Genomic DNA, 23946 nt, shown 5'->3' with positions numbered 1-23946 from the left:
AACACATTTAAGGAATATGGCAAATCTCAATTGCGCAACTAAGATATGTCTGCATTTGCATTACTGGAGCAGTTCTTGAACTACGAAGGACAAAACTTCTGCATGATCTTGAAGGTATCTTTGGTCATTTAATACTTTGGCACTGCTAATAGCAAGAATTTTCAGCAAAGTGTTTCTGATTTTTGAGGGTTGTCCTGTAGCAGTAACCTCCTATCAGAAATTTAGAATCCATTGCACCATTGTGAGTCTATTCAGTGGATTTAAGTAAAAATAACCTCATTGTGATGTTCCACTTATATCTTCTAGACTTGCAAATATATTAAATATTTAGAACATGAATAAGCCATCATTTAATTTTTTAAGTTTACCTTACGGCAAGTACAGCAAACACAAACGCAATACGTGAATACCAAAATAGTTGATACGATAGATATTGCCCGTCATGTATGAAAGAATCATATATGCCAGCAGTTGGCGACTTGTATTCATCACCAATCTGAATTGTTTCAACTGAGCTTGCAGTAGATAGAAGTTGTACCTGAAAGAAGAAAGCTGCTACAGTTTTGGCAAGATGGCAGGGTGGGTTTTATCCATCAACTGTTTTCTTAAGATCTTGCCTGCAGGTGATCTTGGAATGGTGCTTATGAAAGCAACTCTTCTGATCTTTTTGTAGGGTGCCACCTGATCAAATTTTGGACAGTCAATCCATGATAGAAGAAGCCACAGTTTAACATGCACCAAATTTACTCATCATTTGTGTGCAGTTTTGTTGTTAAATTTTAGTCTCATCTAAAAGCTAAAGATAATAAGATAAGACATTCTTAGATTATTCATCATTATATGTGGAACTTAAGCCACTTCATCAAGAAGCTTAGCTGAGAGATGAGAAATTTAGATACTGGAGAATTATACTTGGAACAGAGATATCAATAATCAAATAAGCTAGTTTTTATCATTTTGCATTCTAACAAGTTCAGAGTGACAAATGGAATTGTTTGTTGAACATACAGCAAGAACAGAGAGACTCGTGGTGATGAATTATAGATCCATCCAAGAAACAGTGTTGATGATTCCTTATGAAGCTGCTATGTTGATTCAGTGTCATAGTGATTTGGTTTATAATGTCACATGTTAGCAAGATATCAAGCTGTAAAATCTGACAAATGAACCCTTAAGATCTCGTGGTGAAACTCGAATGTTAAGAGTGACAGGTTTCCAGTGGATGAACACACGGAGACGAGCAAATAAATGACAACAAATAGAAACTGGCCAGAGCCTCAGATCTAATGATAAGTGAGGCTACAAGCTTTTTTTTTTCCTGGGAGATCAACAGTCTTTCATGGTCTGAGATAGTATGGATTTCATCTAATGCAGGAAGAATAAACGAAGCTGATGATATTACAGCAGTCACTCTTGAATGATATTTGTGTTATGTTATATTGTCAATGGAGAAGTGCTTCCAGGATCTATCCAAATTACTGCAGACCTAATAATGTTGAGAGAGAGAGAGAGAGAGAGTTGAACCTGAGCTGCCACAAACTGGATGATCTCCTCACTTGTCAATTGGCTCTCAGGTGATCTCACCACATAAGCCATGGGCACTTCACCTGCCTCTTCATCCTCCAGCCTGCAATGTACTCCAACAACAACTATTATGAGGACATCTGTGTTTTATGATGGATCACCGCAGAGTCGATGATAGCTACGACCAAAGAGTGTGAGACTCACGGCACTACTGCAGCGTCAAGTATGTGAGGATGGGCTAGAAGCACGGCTTCCAGCTCTGATGGAGTCACCTGCAATCCATTCCATGCATCAGCTTCCGTTCCTTGTGTGTGTGTGCGCGCGCACTGTTCATGGCGATGCAATTACCTGGTACCCTTTGTGCTTGATGAGCTCTTTGATGCGGTCCACCACGAACAAGAAGCCATCCTCATCGAAGCGCACCAAGTCACCCGTGCGCAGCCACCCACCGCCAGGCAACGCCTCCGCCGTGGCAGCCTCGTCCCCCAGGTAGCCCTTCATTACCGTGGGCCCCCTCAGCCAAAGCTCCCCGACCCCACCGGGCCCCACCGCCCTCTCCCCCGCCTCCGCCGCCACCACCCGCGCCTCGAAGCCCGGCAGCAGCTGTCCCACTCCCCTCCCATCCGGCCGCCTCGACGCCGCCACCGAGAACGTCGCCGCCCCGCCGCTCTCTGTCAGCCCGTACCCCTCCCTTAGCTCCACCCACGGGTACCGCCGCCGGAACCCGCTCGCCGCCTCCGCCCCTACCGCAGCCGCGCCCGTCGCCACCCTCCGCAGACCCGACAGGTCCCACCCGCCGGAGAACTTCGCCAAGGCCGCCACCACCGGTGGCACAGCCGGGATGTTCGTCACCCCGTGCCGCGCCACCGCCTGCATCGCCGCCCCCATCTCGAAGCGCCGCATTACCACCGTGGTGGCCCCCGCCGCAGGCAGCCCCAGAGCGAAGAACGCCATGCCGTACACGTGGGACATCGGAACGAAAGCCAGGTAGACGTCACCCTCCGACCCGCTCACCTCCGCCGACCACCGCAGCAGCGACACTATCGCGATAAGGTTCCCGTGGGTCAACATCACCCCCTTGGGCGCTCCCGTCGTACCCGAAGAATACAGAACGACCGCCACGTCGGACTGCCCGCGAGCGGGGGGCGGCGCCTCCAAGGGGTCGCCCCACTCCATCATCTCCTCCGCGGACGGCGGCCCGTCGGGGTCCCCTGGCTCCCGTTCGGTGAGGAGGGTGGGGACCCCGATGGCGGCGGCGGCCTTGTGGGCCTCCTCGGGAGCGGCGATGGCGAGCGTGGCGCCGGCGTCGAGGGCCTGGCGGGCGACCTCAGCGGGGGTGTGGAGGGGGCTGGCGGGGCAGAGGACGGCGCCGGTGGCAAGGACGGCGAGGACAATGACGGGGTATAGAACGGTGTTGGGGGAGAGGAGGAGGACGACGTCGCCAGGGCGGAGGCCGAAGGCGTGGTGGAGGGCAGCGGCGAGGGAGAGGGCGGAGCGGCGGAGGTCGGAGAAGGTGAGGCGACGGCCGGTGGTGGAGTCGAGGAGGACGGGGCGGGTCGATTCATGAGAGGGGAGGAGGGAGAATACGAAGGAGGCAGCGTGGAGGGAGGGGTCGGAGGGAGGGCGATGGCGGGGGGCGAGGCGGTGGAGGGAGCGAAAGATGCCTGAACGAGGGCAGAAGCCGCTCCGGGTATCCTCCTCCTCGTGCTTCAAGTGCTCGACCGGCGTAGGCGCGTCCATCGTTGTTGTTGGTGACAAGCGGACGTTTAGCTATCGAGAAGTCTTCTCCATGTTTCCGGTGTTTGTATTTGGAATTTTGGATCGAACAAGAAGACATGAGCTGGGCGTTAAAACCGTTGCAGGTGGCCCTGAGGACCTGTGGTTGTCTGCTTATGCCGGCCGATGGAACCAAGAAATTGCAGGTGGCCCATCATCTCACATTAAGCTTATTTTTCAACATTCACTCGAGCGTCAATTTAATTCCATCATCTAAACAATTCGATCAATGCTTCACGGACGTCACATATGTCGCGTACATGTCAATCCAGTGAATCTGAATGATCAAACAGCGAAGAAAAAGTAATCTGAAAGCCGGCATGACCCAAACATTGGTTTAAGGTCGAAGGTCAACATGAAGACCACGAAACACCAGGTAAGCAGCATGTTTCCATCACACGCAATCCGTGAAGGTCACCCTGTGCAGGACTCCCAAATAGAATTTCCGTTCCAGATGACAGGGGAGTCACGTACCCATCTCACCACCTTGAATGGAAAACCAGATTGTGAGTGGGAAATGTTCTCCTGAGTGGTAATAACAAAGCCCTTGGGAATTTACATTCTCACAATTACAGTACATGAATCTAGGACTTGAGGGGAAGGAAAGAGAGGAAGAGAGAGATGGAAAAAAAAAAGAAAGAAACATTACTCAGAATAAGATATGCCGGAACACTTCAATATCATCTTCCTCTACGTATGTGCAGTAAATTTCACTACTCCTTTCAAGGAATCCTATGGTTCCTATTGAACTTGCATACGAAGATTGCTCCAGCTCAAAATTTGCTCAAGGGTGGCCCTTCCTGTACATAGGAGACCCTGTGTATGTACATAAAAATATGAAAAGACAGTGCAGAAAGCCACGGCTTTTCCAGCATGACCAAACAAAAAATAGCCTGCATGCTTCAGCACTGCCTTCAGTTCACTGCTGGCTCCACCTGTGAGGAAACCGGGATAGCTGGAATTGACTTGTGAAGCATAGATGTCCCTTCGAAGACTGTTGTTCGAGCACCATTTAAAAACTGATGCAGCTGCAGGGCAAATCAACATCTACAGGTTATTTATTTCCAAAAATCTCCACATGCTACTACCAGAGATCGATCACCTACCTGGTCCAAGGTTATTTTTGTAAACCCAAATTTTTTGGTCCAAATGGATTCAGCCTCGTCTGCTGCAGGGAGCAGAAAATGCTTCACATTCAGAGATCCCAGCAGTCTCTCAATGCACGAAAAAAGTGACTGGAAGTAACCCTACATGATGAACATAAATTAGTCAGATTTCAATGTTTCTAAAGGCATGTAAAGAGCACCATAGGACCTCAGAAGTTTGCATATATAAAAAAAAAGCAAGGGAAGATTCTTTTTCCATGCCCTTGAAATCTTGTATGCTACAAAAAGTTCCATGCAAAACAAGCAAGCCTCATGATACACCATGTAACACAATCCAAATCATAACAATTGGACCCATGGCATTGGTATCATATTTACAATGACAGAAGTGCTACCCGATGAAGGACCCAAAAAACTAACAAAAAACTGGGAGCTAATTCCATACAATTTTGGATACAATTAAAACATACTGTGTTTGTAGTGATATTTAATTACAAAGTATTTCTCTTGTTAAGTTTCAGTCAAATTACAACTAGGTGTATTCTAAATTAGGATTTTACAATTAATTGACTACAAAGTATTTGTGTTTCTACAATTATTTTTTTACTACAAAGAATTTCTGTGTTTGTACAATTATTTTTATCCAATTATTTTAAGATTTTCAGGTATCATGATACAGATTTCTGTCTAATGTTTATAGAGTCAGTTCAACATACTTGAATGTGCCCTTAGGTTGTCAGGCAAATGTTCTTTGAGAAGTCCCAGTTAGGTAGGAATGGCAACTAGTTGGAACTGGAAAAGGTCAGTTAAGTAGATAATAAATCATAGAGTAAAACGCCTCATTATCTTCTGTTTTCTTCCTATGTGTAACTTCTATCTCTTTCCCACCATCATTCTCATCTCTCACACTTTGTATTCCCGGGGAGGAACATTTGCCTGCTATCAGTTTCTTTATAACTTGAAATTCACTTCAAAACTTCAAAATTTTCATCTTCCTTCTAATAAATGTTGTGAGGGATATAACAAGTTCAATGTCGAATGTGAAAAATGAGAAACTTGGAAAATGATTACTTGAATGAGGTTGAAGTACACCAGATAGAGAATGTTATAGGTCAATCAATTAAAACTTTCCAACAAAGAAGATATGGAGCATGATGCTGCAAAAGCAAATTGATGCTTCTAGATTCAGAATAAGAAATTAAGTTCTAGTTGGCACTTTTAAGTTGTTCCCATCTTTCTTCTGCTACACTGTAAAGGTCTTTATTAGCTTATTATCAGTTTTTATTTGTGTATTTAGTAGTTAAATACATTGTACCTGAAAGTGTTTTTAAGTTAAAAATACATTGTACCAGCTAATTTAGAAGTGTTTTTAAATACATTAGAAAGTAAAATCTTTTTTGGTTGTTTATCACATCATATTGCTACTAAATGTATATTAACCCTAAAGATTAGATTAGAGCATAAAGCATAGTGCATCAAGCTCCTTCCCCGTGGCTCTCTTATAGTTCATCTTTCACTCACATAATATATGCATTTGGTACCCTAATGATCACCTATAAAAATGTCCAAAAACTTATGTTTCTTCGAGTAGTTCTACAACAGTAGATTTCTGAAACAGGATCCTAGAACACTAGATGCCTCAATGCCTATACGGAAAAAATTAGCTGGACGTTGTACTTGGTTCCTGGCAAACCAACAATACCTATTAGCACAAATATAAACAGCAGCATAATCAACTAACTGAAACAACTGATCTCACAATAAGCACCCCTCAAAATTGAAAATAGTATCAGCATTTGAATTTATTCCAATCCAAGATAGGATTCACTGCCCCAAGTTAGTGGTTAAAAATTATCAAAGATACAAGTTACAAGGCTTTCAGATAACAGAAAGGCACTTAAGTGGCATCCACTCACCTGTCCTTGGTGTTCCCTGCTTGTTGCAACCAACGGTAGTTCTGCAATCTCACTTCCCAAAACACGTAAAATTCCTGCTGACACAACAGATGACCTGCACCAATTAACATAAAGTTATAACATTACAGATTAGTTAACAAAGACCATTCCTCCAGAAATGACTCAGGTAAGTTATAATATTAGCTATAATATTACAGATTAGTTAACATAAAGTTATAATATTACAGATTAGAGAAATGACACTTACCCAACAGTTAAAACGGCGCAGAACATTCCTCCAAAATCCTGGTCTCTCACTGTTCTCCTATCAGATAGAAATCAATAAAATTTAGCAGGGAGAAGAAATTAAGAAAACAGAATTAGAACAAAACAGTTAAATATCATACCCATAAACCATGGAGGGAATAAGATCTCGTCCTGTTGTAGCCTCAATAATTGGATCAAACGACTCCTACAGAAAAAATAATTGCAACAATTTTAACAATATTTTTCATTGCACTCTTGTGCAGAAAAAATCACCTAAAAAGGCAAACAAAACAATGAAAACTACAGAAGAAACAATATTGAACTAGCAATTACTACTTGTGTAGAAGCATAGATCATGCAAGCGGAAAGCTGGTCATTTTTAATCATATAACAAATATTTTTCATCAACACTGTCAATGTCAGTCCCAAGCCTGGATGAAGGTGGAAGGTTCCATTGGGTCACTAATAAGCAACGTAAAACTATGTCAGATCTCATGATCATGGATCTTAACTGATTTCAATATAAAGTTAGGTTGTCACACAAGTGACGCGAGGAACCTTCATCGCCTAGGTGTTCGGAATTGCAAATGGTGCCGCCCAAATATCAGAACTCGGATGTGGTGACAACTAGGCAAGAGTTCTCTCAGTTTACTTTGGACCAATGAGAATAAAGAAGTTAGTCCAAGATTAACGAGTTAAGTTAGGAACTTGGAATATAATAACACCTTCAAGGAAAGGATTAAAATTGATAGACACTATGATCAAAAGAAGAATAAATATTATTTACTTACAAAAGACTAAGTGAATAGGAAAAAAATCTAGAGAGATTGATAGTACAAGATTTAAAATTTAGTGCATTGAAAAAGTTAAACACAGAAATGGTGTAGAATTGTTGTTGATAAGGATCTTAATAATAATGTTGTAGATGCAAAAAGATTTGAAAATAGAATTATAGTTCTAAAATTTATGAAAAGATAAGATGTTTTGAATGTCATTAGTGTTTATGCCCCACAAGTCGAATTGGATGATGAAACTAAAAAATAATCTTGGGAAAGCTTATATGATATCATTCAATGAATGCTTATAATCGAAAAACTTATAATTGAAGAAAATTTAAATGGTCATATAGGGAAAACATATGATGAATATAAAGAAGTACATGGGAAATTTGATTATGGGGAGAGAAATTAAGATGCTGGTATGATTTTGGATTTTGTAACTTCATATGATCTTATAATTGTAAATACTCACTTTAAAAAGAGAGATAAACATTTCATTACTTACAAGAGTGGTCACAACTATAATTAAATAGATTTTTTTCTCACTAGAAAGATAGATAAAGTTATTTGTAAGAATTGTAAAGTTTTACCTAGCGAAAATTTGACGAATCAACATATGTTAATGGTATTAGATATTTACTATAAAAAATGGAAGAAGAAAAAAATAGTAAAACAACTGCTTAGTCTAGATGGTGAAATTTTAAAGATGATAATATAAACACTTTTAAGAATAAGATAAATAGATAGACGACTTAGAACTTAAATGAAGATAATATTAATATTATTTGAACTACGGCTAATAAGACTAGAAGCTTAACAAAAAAAATTCTTGGTGAAACTAAAAGTACAGGTACAACCTTAAGAGAGCATTGGTGGTAGTTGAAGGAAGTTTAAAAAATATTTTTTACTAAACAAATCATGATTTAAAAATTAACAAAATTATAAAAATGAGAAAATTTTTAAAAGATATAAAAAATCTATCAAAAAGGCTAAAAACATTGTTGGTATTACAAGAAATAAAACTTATGATAATTTTTATAATAAATTAGGTACTACAGATGCGAAAAAAAATATATCGAATTGCTAACACTATGAAAAGAAAAATATAAGGATTTAAGTTATTTTAGATGTATTAAAGACGAAAATCAAAGAATACTAGTTAATGAAAATGAGATTAAGGAAATATAAAAAATTATTTTTATAAATTATTTAATGAATATTCCACACAAGACTTAGATTTAACAATAAATAATAGTGGTAAATTTAATAATCATATATTTATTTGTAAAATTAAAACTACTGAAGCAACAGACGCATTAAAGAAGATAAAAATAGCTAAAAGTGTGGGGCTTAATGATATCCCTATCAAGGTATGAAAAGTTTATAGGATAAGGAAGTAACTTGATTAACTAACTTATCTAACAAAACCATGAGATTCAAAACGATCCTGATGAATAAAGAAAGAATTTTTTTAGTGCCAATTTACAAAAATAATGGTGACATAAAAAAATATTCAAATTATAGATTAATTAAATCATAAGTCATACTACAAAATTTTAAAAAAGAGTTACTGAAACTTCGAAAGTAGGATAAAGGTTGAAACAAATATCTTCGAAAATAAATTTGGTTTCATGCTTGGAAGATGAACCATAGAAACTATTTATTTATTAAGATAATTAATGAAAATGTACAAAGAGAAAAAAAATTTGCATATAGTTTTTATTGACTTAGAGAAAGTCTATGATAAAGTACCTAAAGATTTATATGGTGATTTCTATAAAAAATGTATCCACTAATTATATTGATGTTATTAAAGATATGTATGATAATGTAGCTATTAGTGTTAGAACTATAAAGAGTGTCTAATGAGTTTCATATTAGCATAGGATTACACTAATAATTCATATTAAGTCACTATATTTTTACATAAATAATAAATGAATTTACTAGTCCCTTACATGATAGACATCTTTACTAATCGTTTACATGATAAACTTGAGCTATTGAGGCAAGCCTTAAAAACTAAAGATTTTAAAATAAGAACTAAAACTAAATATATAAAATGTAATTTTTGTGATTCTAGAAATAAACAAAAGAATATAGTTAAATTGGATGAACAAGAAGTCTCATTAAGTAAAAGCTTTTAGTATTCAATTATTAAACAAAATAGGGAGACCGATAAACATATTATTCATAAAGTAAAAACAAAATGGTTAAAATGGCGAAATACATCAGGAGTCGTGTGATCATCAGATACCTTTAAAATTAAAAACAAAAATTTTATAAGACAATTGTGAGACCAGCATTACTTTATGGATTTAAGTATTGGGCATTTAAGAAAAGACATATAAAAAATGTTTGTGCAGATGAAAACATTGAGATGGATGTATAGAGTTACTAAGAAAAATAGGAAAAGAAATACTTTTATTCATGAATAACTAGGTATCGCTTCGAAAGAGAATAAGATGAGATAAAATCATTTAAAATGGTATGGGAATATGCTGAGAAGACCTCCAGATGTAGTAGTCAGAAGAGGTAAAATAATAAATGTTAGTAATACAAAGAGCGATAGAGGAAACCCTTTAATAGAAACTATAAATAGAAACTTAGGTATTTTAAATTTAATTAAACATATGACTTTTTGCTGATCCTAATAGCAACAAAAGATCCATGTAGCCAACCCTAAATAGTTCCGATCCCAATGGAGAAGCATATTCTGTCACACATTCTATCTTCTGTACACCTTCCCACCTACTTCCACATCCTCTATCCAAACTACATTGCTTATAGATTTTAATTATTTCTCGTGCTTCTTATAAATTATTCAAGCTCCTGCAACACCGCACCTTTGTTCCCGTTCCTCTCAGGCTTCATCTTCCCATTATTTTTTTGCTCCTTGCTTCATTACCTAATCTCTTGTGTGAACTCTTTCCTATATTTCTACTTATCTACTTATGTTCACCATTTACCATATCGTAGCTAGTATAATAGCTAAATAGCTTGCTTTCAATTTTGTTATAGATAATTTTAAAGTTACTAGTTTCACAATCTTTTATACTTCACAAATGCAAACCAACAAACATGCCTGCATTCACATACCACACACGAAATCTACAATATTTCAGCTGCCTTCATATAATGTTCACTTTGCAGACCCTAGGATTCATTATATAGCAAGAGAGAGAAAATGAGTTTTCAAAATGAAACAGTAATGAAAAAGTGAATAATATAAAAACAAATTGTGGGCAAAGAAGCTGAAAATATGTGATTAAAACACCCACTGATTAGAGCAAATGTCAATCTCTGTTAAGGGTGGTCTAACTTGACTTACCAAACATGTTAGTGCCGATAAACAATAGACAAGATGAATAATGGTTGCTCTTTATATGAAAGAAAAAAGTCATATACTAGTGTAGATGGGTAAATGGCAAAGAAGATAAAAAATGGATAACAATAGATGACACTTGCAAATAAAAGGGAATCCACAAAATACGGTGCATCATAAAGGGCATGGAGCTACCATGTTTCTGCCTTTTCTACAAGAAAGGATGAACCGCACTAAATATATCAGGGACAATTCAATTTCTGTAAGGCTCCACAGGTTCACTTTAAGATCCTATTTAGTATTGGGAATTTAATGAAGTATTTCCTCAAAATCTCAGAATCTCACTCAAAAACAATTTTAACCCCACACTGAATTAGGCATTTAAAAAATAATGGCCAATCTGAACATGGGATTTTGTGTGCCAAGAATACCCTTGGAACTTGGAAATCCTAGGCATAAGGGGCTAGGAAATTCCAGAATAAACAAAAATTATGCAATAAATCCCCCATTGAAACACAAAAACAATATGGAACATTAAAATCCCAGATTAGAATTTCAAAAGTATAACAAATGCAAAATATGTATTTCTAGTGGAACTTCAATCCCCACTAAAACTAGGATTTGGAACACTTCTGAACAAAGATCCTTGGCTTTCTAATCCTTATACCAAAGAAGAGCTTGGGAATGCTGGTATATTTTATATTTCTATTTTTTGGTGTGTTGGGCATCAAAACTTATCATACCAACAGTTACATACTACCAAAATGGGTTCAAGACATGAACTAGTAATCAATTCTTTAAACCAAGGTAAGCAATACCAAATGATGCTGCCCGATACGGACGGTACATACCGGTCCGATGGCATACCGATATGTGGACCACCCGCTACCAAGTGGAATGAAAAATAATAATAAAATTATATATATATATATATATATATATATATATATTTATTTATTTATTTATTTATTTATAAATATTTTAGAAAAAGACGACGTTTGGCGACGTCGTCGAGGCTACACGACGTCGCCTTTAAATAAAAAATATATATATATAAATATATATATAATCTTATTTATATATATATATATATATATATATATATATATATATACCGAGTGATATACCGCTCGGTATACAGTTTCGTACTATATCGAGCGAACGTCGAAACTCCGGTACGGTACGAAATTGCAGACCATGCTTTAAACCATCTTGGTATTAAGCTCTAAGAGTTTCAAAGACTAGTAAGATCATATTATTCAACATGATTAAACTTTTATGAAGAGGAGATATGGTGGCACGAATAATAAAATAAGTACCAATTTATAGTAGCATTTGGTCACTTACATGGAAAATGGCAACTGCTCTTGATAGTAATAGTTTACTATCTGCTGTGTCAGTTTTTCCACTTAAAAGTCTCCATCTGATATCAACATCAGCATCTCCATTTACACCCTTGTTCTCCAATTTCTTCTTTATGATATCAGTATTCAATTCTGGAAGCGGTTGGGTTCCACGGAAAAGAAACTCTTGCAAAGAGTTCCAGATTCTACTGCAGTCATCGCAGCAGAACCACTCCCCTTCAGGCAGTTCCTGCAATCAATGACAAAGTTTGATTCTAGTCAGCTTTGATATATTCTGCAATAGGCCAAAAACTGACATTCTTTTGGCCTAGGCATCAACATGATGCCATAACTATTTTGTCTATCATGCAATTGGCACCATAGGCAGTCAAATATTTTACTTAAACTTTTAAAATTACAAGACTACAAATGCCTTGTATGGGGGAAAGACCAAGTGTCACCTTCAGATCAGCCATCATTTGCTCCCTCAAACAACCCACATGATATTCCTTCTCGCACTGAACATGTTACGAATGTCAGTCAGGACTCAATAAATAAGTTGAATCAGAACAGATGGAACAATAAACAATATACTAAAATAATTTTTTGTAAGAAGTCATAATCATACTTGATCACAAATCATAACTGTTCGATCATCAAATCTAGATTTACTGAAATCATGGCTCCTGCAGAACATAAAGAGAATTAGGAAAGGAAGAATAAAAAGAAGCATGTGTCAGAATATCAAAATTATGTAACTGACTATTTCATGATTGACCCCATACAAAATTTACATCTAAAAGCACAACAGGAATGGATGTAATGGCATAACAATGATAGAGTCAGAAAGAAATAATCTCTTTACATTTGTTGCATATAAAATTCGGTTCAGATCCAACACAAACACAGCAATCCTGATTCCTTAACTACAAAGCTATATGAGCATTAAAGCTATCTTCTTAGTTTGTTATGAACTAAGAAGATATTGCAAGTCTAAAAATGCCGAAGGAGCAGGAAAGTAGGTCTAGTGGAAAAGCAAACCTGCAAAATGCACAACCACCAACATCAGTCTGCGATGTTGTGACAATACGTATACTTCGTTTAAATATCTGCTCGATGGGATCAACTCCAGCAACTCTTCCAGCAGCAATTGCATTATCATTACATGCGACACTCCTTTCTCTTTGATGGAGGTTTATACAATACTGGCAGTACCAATCTCCCACTGGTATGCTTGGCAAACCCACACAACCTGCAACAAGCATAAAAAGGATCAAAACTGCATGACACCATAGCCATATTAGTTAACCAAATATGCACAAAAATCACTGCATGCAAGATATCATTCCCACAAATCAAACTCCTATTAATTAACAACCATTGATATCCCTTTAAATACAACGCAAACGGAAAACAATTACTCAGTTACTTTAATCTTTTCACAGCATACAAGTTAATAATAAGCATGAATACAATAACTTAATATTGTTAACTGAGGCAGAAAGGTTTAGTACCAAGATACTATACATCAATATAATCCTATAAAGGTTTCTAGTGTTGCCCTACAAAGTTTGTAGTGGGAAATACAGACTGAGCAGATCCACAACCTAGGCTCGACTCTGGGGGTCACAACATAGACCAGGCCAGGACATCATATGCCAAGAACCTGACCATAACAGTATATCAAACTGTCAAGTCTTTGGTTCTAAGGATTAAAGTTTGGAAACCCTTCACTAACAGAGACACGAGACCCCCACTTAGGACCCTTCATTTCCATCTAATGACCGCTCACTGACCACTTAAAACCAATTGCCACAAGATCTAGAGAAAAGATGTAGCTTGAGACATGCAAGAGAGCTTGGGAGCATGGAGAGATGACAGTATTCCATTTCCCTCTAATGACCATAACAGTATTTCATATTTTTCTGGCTTATTCGTTTGATTGTTTGTTTATTTTTCTTCATTACTCCTATTCCAGTGGCATGGAATGAACCACCAGTCGCAGGAGACACCTTGATACCACCATAACATAAATAACCATATAAATCAAAACAAAGGATACAAAATTTTCTTTTATAAAATACAAAGATTCATGAGATGTCCATAAACCATCCAACTTTCCCCCTTGTTTCCACTTTAGTTATGAAGCCAGCATGTGACAGAAAGAAGCAAACAAGAACAAATCAGATACACATGGAAACTTCTAGAAGACTAACAAGATTTTTCATTTCAAAATCATACCATCCAGTGTTTTCTTGGAACAATCAACTATTTTTCCAATCAATTATTTTTAGTTTTAGTAAGAACAGTGATTTAAAAGGCGCTAAGATCCCAAAACGCTCGAGGCACTAGGCGCTCGCCTCAGCGAAGCGAAGTGCTCTAAAATATTAAAAAAAATAAAATATATATATAATATAATTAATAAATATAATTATTTAAATAAAATATGATATTAAATTAAAAACAAATATTAGCAGTGCTAAAATCCAAATAGTATATTATTAATCTAATAAATAAAGATTATTTTGAACAGTAATTAATAATCTACTGTTAATAGTATATTTACCATTAACAACAATAAGGAAGAGTAGAGACCGAAGAAGTCGCAGTGAGAAGTCGACGATAAGTCACAGTGAAAGCTAAGTCACAAGCAATGGACAAAAGCGGAAGCTGTGGAGTCGTAGACAGTTGGAGGCAACAACAGTGGAGTCGTGTCGCGGACAGCAGCGGAAGCTGAGAAGACTCGTTCGGTGATAGAGGAAGACTCGAAGGCAGCAAGAGAAACCGTCAACAGTGAAGGCAGAGGGAGAAATCGTCTATGGCGAATATAGAGGGAGATATCGTTGGTGGCGAAAACAGAGAGAGAAGCGTGCATAGGGTTGGAAGTCGAGGTCGTGCGCTGATAAAACTGCATGCATTAGTTGGTTTAATCAAACCAACTAATACAAATTTAAGCAGTTCGATCGCCTTATATCAACCGGGCGCTCGCCCAAAGCGCCCGACGCCTAGGCTCTGAGCGCACGCCACCTCTCATTGAAGTGCGCCGCCTGGCCCTTAAACAAGGCACTCGAAGCACCTAGGCAAACGCCCAAACGCCTTTTTAAATCACCGTGTAAAAAAGAAAAAAGCAAAGCACACAAGCCATGTAGAAATTTTGTATAGTAATTTATAAAATGATGTATTTTGGTCATACAAACATCGGACTGTACTAAGATGTTATAAATAAATGTCACCAAAATAAGCAGAACCTGGTCAACAATTCAGCCTCAAGAATTCAACCTTTGCAAATTTCTTAATATATCAGATTAATCTAAATAACATTTTGAAGCTGAATGTAACAATCTACAGCGACCCAGCTTGCTTATTACTTGAGTGCAATTACTACATTGTGTGATCAACCTTCCAAGTTAAAGAAGCATCACACCAGTTAATGGTAATTTATCAACCAAGCTGCTGAAAAATTAGCACTATTCTCATGTCCACCTAGTAAAGCACAATGTTAGCCATGACAAGAGAAAAAAAGTATGGATAAGTTTGCTCAAAAACATCTACCAGGTTTATAAAAATGTTAGGCCGTAACCATGACAAGGTAATTCCAGCAAAAAAATAGGAAACTGACCTAACATTTCAACCAAGCAACTGAGATGTCATAGTTGTCATGCAAAGTACATTACGTATCATCCAAATCAACTAATTAACTATCAATTGTAGTTCAAATAACTTAGGCACGTATTTCTTATTAAGATATATTTAAAAAATCCCAACAAAAGCAAATACCTACCTGTGTGGAAGGCCCTGGGACATAGATCACAAAGGAGTAGGTCTCCACCATCTGCACAAATGCTGCAAAGGTCATCATTCTCATTGGCTGATAATTTCCGATCTTTTGATAGTGAAACTGACAATTCATGAAGGGAAACTCCATTGGAAGTGTATATATTATTGTAACTGTAGAACAAAAATAAAAAATGATAAAGGAGAGAGAAATGGCAGGAGTTTAATCAAAAAGTTTGGAACTTCTATCATTGACTCACGGTTTTCGACGTGCAGCTCTACCAGCATGGGCTTCAAACTGTGAAGGACTGACCTGCACAGTTAGGATAACAAAGTTTAAACTTTGAAGTATAGGGACCAAGAAGTTAGTAAATTTGATAGTGCAAATAATTAACCACAGTATTGCAGCATCGACAGTATATTCCGGAATCTTTTATATAGCCTTCAAGTAGCCTCTGCAAAATTTGTTATAACAGACCTCATAAGCAACTAGATAAATCATAATAAGAAACATTTAACCACTAAAATGCACAACCTTTCCACGAACATAGTATCCAACTTCAGTTCCCTCTGGTAAGATGCCACTCATAAAGACCAACTTGTGCAAGCCCAGATCCCTAGTAAAAATTAGAAATTGAAAACAAAGAAATCTATCATAAATTGAGCATAAAACATAATATGAATGCTATGAATAAATAGTAAAGTAATAATATTCAGTGGAGTTAAAGTACCAACTTTCTGGTTAACCTTCCCAGGCTACTTTTCTTAATTGATGATAAATTCTTAGATGAATTATTGGACATGTCTGGTGTGGAACTTGTCCTTGATAACCTGAACCACAACCCCAGTCATATAAAGGGCATATACAAAAAGAAGTTTAATAAAAGATGAAACAGGAGCAAAATGCAAGTACGGAATGTAAGAACATTTTACGCTTTATCCTAACCAATGTAAAGAAGAAGTCACGTCCTTAAAGAGGGAAACTCATACAGAAAGATAGACACTCCTAGTTTTCAAGGCCAGAGCCTTCTAGTCTATGTAAGACAAACAAAACACAGTCAACCATACAAACCTCATAGAAGCATTATACAATAACACAAACTTAGAACACCCTATATTGAAGTCCTAGCTTAAGCAAGCCTTAACACAATTTTCAGATCAACAAATAAGATACAATAACTTGTCTCACGAGGAGAATAGACTGTTATAGAATCAGAATCAGAAAACACCTTGTGTCACACAAGTACAAATTCAATAAACATATTAGCTATGTGCTCATGCATATTGTTTGTTATGCCATGTATCAAAATTGCACCCACGGACAAGGAACAATAGGCACCCAAAATAAAATTAAAAAAATTCAAACTCCATCCCTCACCTTAATCTCCCTACCAATAAAAACAAATTACTACAACCAAACTCATTATTACAGAATTAACGATTTATGAAAGCATAAGTAGCATTTCATGTGCCATTTGATAATATGTTCTTAGGATTCTCTATGTCCTACAACCCATGCCACCCATCTTCATCAAACACACTGTACAACATACAATGAGTTCAATAAGAACATTTAAAATGATATGATTCAAAGCAATATACATATATAACCAGTGATTTAAAAAGCGCTAGGCGCCAAAAGGCGCCACGGTCCAAAAATGCTCGAGGCGCTAGGCGCTCGCCCGAGCGAAATGAGGCGCTAAAAATTAATAATATTAAAATTAATAGTATTAAAATCAAAATAATAGTGTTATACTGTATACAATTAACAGTTTAACAGTATACAGTATAATAGTATACTGTATACTTTTAACAGTATACTATATACCTTTAACAGTATACAGTTAAAGGCGGGAGAAAAGTGTAAGGGAAGACCGAGGGTGCTGAGAAAAGCGGGAGTGGCTACGGCGAGCGACGACAGTGGCAACGGCAGAGGCAACAGTAGTAGCGAGCAGCGGGAGCGGGAGTGACGAGCGGCAACAGAGGCAGCGACAGCAGCGAGCAACGGTAGCGACTGCGGGAGCGGGAGCGACGAGCGGCGACAGTGGCAGCGGCAACGATAAAAGTGAGCAGCGGTAGCGAGAGCGGCGAGTGGCAACAGTGGCAGCGATAGCGGCGACAACGAGCAGCGGGAGCGGGAGCAGCGAGCGGCAACAGCGACAGCGAGCAGGGTTAGGGTTGGGGAAGCCGCGCTGATATCGGTGCTTTAGTTGGTTCAATTGAACCAACTAAAGCACTGGAGACCGAATCAGACCTAAACCGCTAGTTCGGTTGCCTAGTTTAACCCAAGCACTTGCCCGAAGCGCCCGGCGCTTGGGCTCGAGCGAGCGCCTAGGCGGCGCCTCTTTGAAGCGCGCCGCCTGGAAATGAAGCGAGGCGCTTGGGCCTCGCCTCACCTCGCCCGAGCGCCTTTTTAAATAACTGTATATAACATACGAGTCATCATTGTTTCTTACATGAAATTTCATCAATTTTCTATTCCTTTACATTATGAGGCAGCATATATATTATATACTATTATATAACATGAGAGGCCTCTTGGGAGAAGCCTTAGTGACACAGATATCAATGTCACCTTTACATTTTGAGACAGCATATATACTATTTTATAACATGAGAGGCCTCATGAGAGAAGCCTCGGTTACACAGATGCCAATGCCACCCTGGCATCAGATTCAAGCCATTGACACAATCCAATTTAATTTTTTAGGAAAGATTTAATTTTCTTCCTAGGTTGTGAGGGTCTTTCCATGCGCAATCAGCACTCACTATAAAATATTAGCAGAACTTCCATCTTTTTTATCTATAATTTTTGTTTTCTTTTGTACACAGATTATCTCCATGTGTGCAATCATTGTCGGAAATTTTCCTTTTCATTAAAGGGCGTTCTTTTCCTAACATACTTTTACTGATTTCATTGTTGATAGCATAAGTTATTGATCTCATTACTTTTTCTTAACATATTAAGAATTAAGTCAATTAGAAGATTAATCACACATACAATGCACAGACCAAACAACCATCAGTCAAAATAAGTAGCCTAAAGTAGTATACAATACTGATGGTGATAACTATTATGATAAACCAAACAACCATCAATTTAAACAAAGTAGACCAAATAAGGTATAAAACTAAAGATAAAAAAATAAAAATCCTACAAAAAAACCAAGATTTTGTTTTCTAATTCATAAAATAAGTTGATTGATATGTTATCAAGCAGAAAGCGAGCATAATTAAATTTTGATGTGCTAAAGAAGATAAGACAAAATTAAACTTTCATGAATAAGATTGAGCAAAATTAGATGATTGAAAGGCAAAAGTTAACATAAAATTATATGACAAAGTTACAATGGAAGAAGTTATTGCCCAAAGTTTAAATTCTAGCAATCATCCTATCAACAAAAAATCTGTGAACTTGTTGATTAAAGCAACTCCATTATCAACAAAAAGTTAGGAAGTTGAAGTACCATGTTTCTTATTTGTATTTCAATTTTTTCTGCCAAAATACTTGCTGCCTTGAGCCACTTAAGATTATCAGGAACACAATATGCCTCGTATACCAATACAATATATTGATTGTGTTTCTTGATTTGGAAAAAGAAAAAGTCACAAGTAATATTTTAGTTTATACCAATGTTGTCAAAGGCACCAGTCATTAAAAGGTTCCTAGCTTCCAAAACACTCAAGGTGCTAAGTGTTTGCTTAGGCACTCACCTGAGCGAAACAAGACGTTTTCCAATATAAAATTTATAAAAAAATTATAATTATGGGAAAAATATTAAAATAAAAATTTGACAATACATGAGTTTAATATTATTTCATATTCAAAATATCACCACTACTACATCTAAGTAAATTCATTTAACCATCCCTAAAGTATTAAAATACTACACTGTTCAAATCGAATAACAATCCTAAAACTAAATTTGTTATGATTCAAGATGTTAAAACTACAGTAATAGTAATGAAAAATGTAATCCTTTAAAAAATTCATAGGCTATAATTAACAAAAATTAACATTACCATTAAATTCAAGAGAGATCATGGCTGATGGGGAGAGAAACAAGCTGAAAAAGAAGAATTAGAGAAAAAGGATGCTCGGCAGCTTTGCTGGGAAGACGTAGAGAGAGGCATGAGGATGACAGCCATGGTCTAATTGCAACAGAGGCCTACCCGGGGGAGAAGCACAAAGGAGGAGGGAGAGAGATGGAGGGAGGCTGTCAGGAAGGCTGGGAGCAATGACGGATAAGAAGAAAGAGGGATTAAAGGAGAGAGGGGAGGAGGGAGAAGCATGAAGGAGGGAAAAGGGAGGGTGTCGTCAGGGACACTCAGTAGGGGCGATGGTAGAGGAGAGACAACAAGAGGAAAGGAGAGAGGGGAGGGGGGAGAAGCACAGAGGAAGAGGAGAGAGGAGGGTATCCAGGAGGATCAACGGGGCAACTACGGATGAGGGAGAGAAATAGTGGGAGGGAAGGAGAGGGGTGGGAAAAAGGAGAAGCGCAGAGGAGGCAGCATGGGGTGTCGAGGAGGCTCAATGGGCTACACAAATGCTTGGGCCGCCCAATGCCTATGCCTATGCCTATGCCTAGGGGCACACCTAAGCACCCAATCGAAGATGCCAACTTGACCCCTGTTTGAGGTGCTCGAAACTCATCTCACCTGGGCACCTAGGCGAACGCCCGAGAGCCTCGTGTTATCACTGGTTTATACCATGGTTCTATGTTTCACTCAGACCGATTCATACCAGCCCGATAGCCTGTTAGGTCAGTGGCATGGACCACAGCATGTGCCGACATACCGTCACAGGTCTAACCAGGTACCAGCACAGGTTCAGTATCTGAGAATGTCAAAGCATGATCTGTACAACAGTAGAAACAGTAACAAGAACATACCACCAGCAAATGATGGGTAAACTAACAAAACATACCCAAAGCATTATAGATCAGATTCCTTTATGACAAAGCTAGAGAAACAAAACCAATCTTTGACACAGGACAAAGGAAGCACCTGGTAGAGCTGACCACTCCATTGAGTGGGCTTGGAGTTCTCGAAAGTTGCTTTAATTCAAGACACGAGTCACATAACCATGCAAATTTCCCAACACGCGAAGTGGAAAATGACACTACAGAAAATTGGTGGCATGCAACCATGTCAATAATCTTAGTGAATGTAATTAATTCATAAACTCAAAGTAGAAAACATCACCTTTGCATTTTTGACATGTAAAGCATTTCTTTGGAGGCACTGGACCAATTGCACCTTGAATTGCAGCCTCCAACATGTCTAAAGGAGCACCATGGCATGCTTTCACCACATCATGGAGGCTATTACCATTTTGCAGGTAAATGAAATCCGCTGGGTGCTTTTTTGTGCTGCCAGCATGCTGCTCAAACACATATGCTGAAACAACCTTTATGCCACACATCCAAAAAATAAATAAATAAAAAACAATAAATTGATCTAACACGATGTTAACTAGCACGAAGCTATAACAGAGAAAATACTTACAATCGAGCTATCACAAGTAGCACAAGAGCACAATATACCATTGCCCTTAATCACACCGTGAAGCTCAATTTGCTGTAATAATAATGTCATAAAGACAATTCCTGATCAAAATCATAGTGTCCATAAAGAATGTACAGGAATAACTATATATAGAGTGACCAGCACGGTAACATAGACAAAAAGTCGACCATAAAATAAAGCACAAGACATACAGAAAGAACAAAAGGATCCAGTTGAACTAATAAAGAGTACAATTTGGCTTTTAGATTCTTTTGATGTCAGAAGATTAATTCCAAATCTCTTTCAGCAAGAAAAAACATTAAAGAAGACCAAGACAACATTGTGAATTCTATTTATGGAGGTTGCAGCATACCTTTCCATTGGATGTCATATACTTGACCGGCAATCCCTCAAGCAATCCAGTTGACAGCAATTCCCTCACATTACCAGGTAGCTTTGTCAGAGAAATCTTCTTTGACATCTTCAGTTCCATCTTATTCTTTGGGGTTGAGTTCAAAGACCCATTAACAGAGTTTTCACCACCTTTTGTTCCCTCTGATCCAGTGGACTCACCGCTAGCGCCTGCACCAACATCTGATCCAGAATCTTCTTCCTCAGACTTGATACCAGACCTCCTGTTGGGCTTCCCTGGAAATTTGTCATCATCCATAATGCTGTCATGACCACTTTCCATACTAGAGATAATCGCTATTGGACCTTCCTTTTCTACAGGAGGAACCTTCAATAATGACCTCGTAAACCTCCTCACAGGCTTCTGTGGTAGGCTATTTTCCATCTTTCCACCATCTTGATAGTCCATTACTGTTGGTGTTCCCTGTAAAGGTTCTTCATTATTCATTGTCAACGCTGGAGGAGGGCTTTCAATAATTGATACTTGTACTGTATCCTCAATTTGTGATGCTCTGGAGCTTTCTAATTGATTCTTGGATGCCAAGTGATCCACATTCAACTCAGCATCACAATTAATCACTATCTGGTTCTTCACAGAACAACGATTATCAAGGGAGATGCCATTCGATTTGCATGCAGCAACATCATCAAGAACAATTGGTGCATCAGCAGCAGATGCTAACGCTTGGACCCAACGATTAGGAGATTTCAACAGACCACCAGCTTTGCCCCTCAATGGAGATCTGACAAATACTTTGATAGGTTTCACCTGTGGAGCAGCAATCTCCGTTGCAGATTCACCACTACTATCGATCAACACGGGGTTTTCAAAGATACCACCATTTGCTAAAGAAACAGCATCCGATATGGGCTCATCGTCACGATCCACAACGGTAGGGTCTTTGACGGGCTTCATCTGTGGAGGAGCAGTCTCCGCTGCAGGTTCACCACAACCGTCAATAGACACTAGTGTTTCCAAGACAGGACCATTCGCAGAAGAAGCAGCATCTGCGGTAGGCACATCGTCACGATCCACGACGGTTGGGGCTTCAACGCGGCTTATCTGTGGAGGAGCAGCCTCCGCGGCGGATTCACCACAACCATCAACCGGCACGAGGGTGGCCAAGGGGGTCCAAATCGCTGACGGAACAAAATCCGCCGTGGGCTCATCGTCACCATCCACAATGACTGGGGCAGCCACAGAATTCATCCGTGGAAGAGCGGCCTCCGCGGCAGATTCACCACAAACATCGACCGACACAAGGGTTTCCAAGGGGGTCTGGTTCGCTGATGAAACGACATCCGTGACAGGCTCATCGTCACAATCCACAACATCCGTCACGGTCGCAGCCGTCTGCAACGGCAGATCCCCACCAGATTTCCTGCGCTTCTTGCTCGCTCTAGGAGGAAAAGCTGCTGGGGCGGCGGGTGACCTGCCGGAACGGGTACGGCCGAGGGAAGACGGAAGCTGGGCCTGGGACCTGAGGGCAAAGACGAACTCCCGCTTCAGTCCAGAGCGGACGGCGGAGCGGAGCACGAAATCCTCCGAATCGGGGGGCCCGCCGGCGCTGTCCATGGGATCCGGCGGACGGGAGGCAATTGGTTACCGGAATGACATGCGGAAGCGAGGGGTTCCACGGGGCCACCGGCGGTATGTGCGGCGGCGGCCGATGAGGAGGAGGAAGAAGAGGAGGGGGGAAACGGGAGTCAAAGAGTTGGGAAAATTAGGGTTTGGCCTCGATTTATATACGGGAGAAGATAGGGAAAAGAGAGGGGCCGCGTGTTCTCTGGAAGGGGGAGACGAAGCGGGCAGGCGAGGAAAAACATTAATAATAATCATAATAGGAGTAGCCTCAAATAATAACAATAGCAATTGGAGCGAGGACACAGAGAGCCGAAATAAAATGGGAAGGGGCAAAACGAACCCGGTCGACATACCGAGTGACTAATCTACTCACCGGACCGGCTCAAACCGGGCGGGTCAAAAGGCAAGTGATCGGCCACGTTTTGTCAAACGGCAACACCGAGGCTGCGGGTATGGCCGAGCCTAATCGAAGGCCGGTTCAGTGAACCGGTTGCAAAATGAGCCCAAGCGCGTGGGTATCTTGATAAATGAGTAGTAAGAAAGGAGCCTCGTGGGGGGTTAAATTGTAACACGAGACGGACAAAGGTTTTGGGACGGAGGCGTCACGAGGAAGATGCAAATGTTGAAATGGAAAGCGGAAGAACATATTTATA

At 39.2% G+C, this 23946-nt stretch overlaps 2 protein-coding genes across 4 annotated transcripts; both read right to left on the bottom strand.

The window, feature by feature from the left end:
* Nucleotides 1-336: 336 nt before the first annotated feature.
* LOC103973512 (4-coumarate--CoA ligase-like 4) lies at nucleotides 337-3683 on the bottom strand. The gene is made up of 4 exons (XM_009388092.3): nucleotides 1873-3683; nucleotides 1729-1796; nucleotides 1525-1627; nucleotides 337-681 (listed from the first exon to the last, which is right to left on the bottom strand). The coding sequence occupies exons 1-4, from the start codon at nucleotides 3262-3264 to the stop codon at nucleotides 556-558; spliced, it is 1689 nt and encodes a 562-aa protein (XP_009386367.2). The 5' UTR covers nucleotides 3265-3683; the 3' UTR covers nucleotides 337-555.
* Nucleotides 3684-3924: 241 nt separating this feature from the next.
* LOC135679046 (uncharacterized) lies at nucleotides 3925-23535 on the bottom strand. Of its 3 annotated transcripts, none has more exons than XM_065192420.1 (18): nucleotides 21671-23535; nucleotides 21298-21369; nucleotides 20995-21199; nucleotides 20797-20911; nucleotides 16525-16620; nucleotides 16325-16406; nucleotides 16185-16244; nucleotides 16050-16102; nucleotides 15797-15963; nucleotides 13057-13267; nucleotides 12644-12701; nucleotides 12477-12533; nucleotides 12020-12265; nucleotides 6709-6773; nucleotides 6570-6626; nucleotides 6323-6416; nucleotides 4407-4547; nucleotides 3925-4328 (listed from the first exon to the last, which is right to left on the bottom strand). In XM_065192420.1, exons 1-18 carry the CDS (start codon nucleotides 23282-23284, stop codon nucleotides 4215-4217), a joined length of 3507 nt encoding a protein of 1168 aa, XP_065048492.1. In that variant the 5' UTR covers nucleotides 23285-23535; the 3' UTR covers nucleotides 3925-4214. The 3 variants fall into 3 exon arrangements, with proteins under 3 accessions (XP_065048492.1, XP_065048494.1, XP_065048495.1); XM_065192422.1 differs by having other exon boundaries at nucleotides 20995-21172; XM_065192423.1 differs by lacking the exon at nucleotides 16525-16620.
* Nucleotides 23536-23946: the final 411 nt, after the last annotated feature.

This window comes from Musa acuminata, chromosome BXJ1-7, assembly GCF_036884655.1.
Source record: "Musa acuminata AAA Group cultivar baxijiao chromosome BXJ1-7, Cavendish_Baxijiao_AAA, whole genome shotgun sequence".
NCBI classification, from domain to species: Eukaryota; Viridiplantae; Streptophyta; class Magnoliopsida; order Zingiberales; family Musaceae; genus Musa; species Musa acuminata.
The sequence above is the reverse complement of the archived record's forward strand: the minus strand, read 5'-3'. Positions and strand labels throughout refer to the sequence as shown.

What these genes read in the sequence shown, in the direction of transcription:
- LOC103973512 (XM_009388092.3), bottom strand. Translation starts at nt 3,264, where the DNA reads ATGGACGCGCCTACGCCGGTCGAGCACTTGAAGCACGAGGAGGAGGAT. An exon ending in CTTGACGCTGCAGTAGTGCC is followed by an intron (nt 1,628 to 1,728) that starts GTGAGTCTCACA and finishes AGTACATTGCAG; the next exon opens with GCTGGAGGATGAAGAGGCAG. An exon ending in TCCAGTTTGTGGCAGCTCAG is followed by an intron (nt 682 to 1,524) that starts GTTCAACTCTCT and finishes AAATTTGATCAG; the next exon opens with GTGGCACCCTACAAAAAGAT.
- LOC135679046 (XM_065192420.1), bottom strand. Translation starts at nt 23,284, where the DNA reads ATGGACAGCGCCGGCGGGCCCCCCGATTCGGAGGATTTCGTGCTCCGC. An exon ending in TCCCAGGGCCTTCCACACAG is followed by an intron (nt 13,268 to 15,796) that starts GTAGGTATTTGC and finishes TGCTTGTTGCAG; the next exon opens with GTTGTGTGGGTTTGCCAAGC. An exon ending in TGCGCCGTTTTAACTGTTGG is followed by an intron (nt 6,417 to 6,569) that starts GTAAGTGTCATT and finishes TAATTGGTGCAG; the next exon opens with GTCATCTGTTGTGTCAGCAG.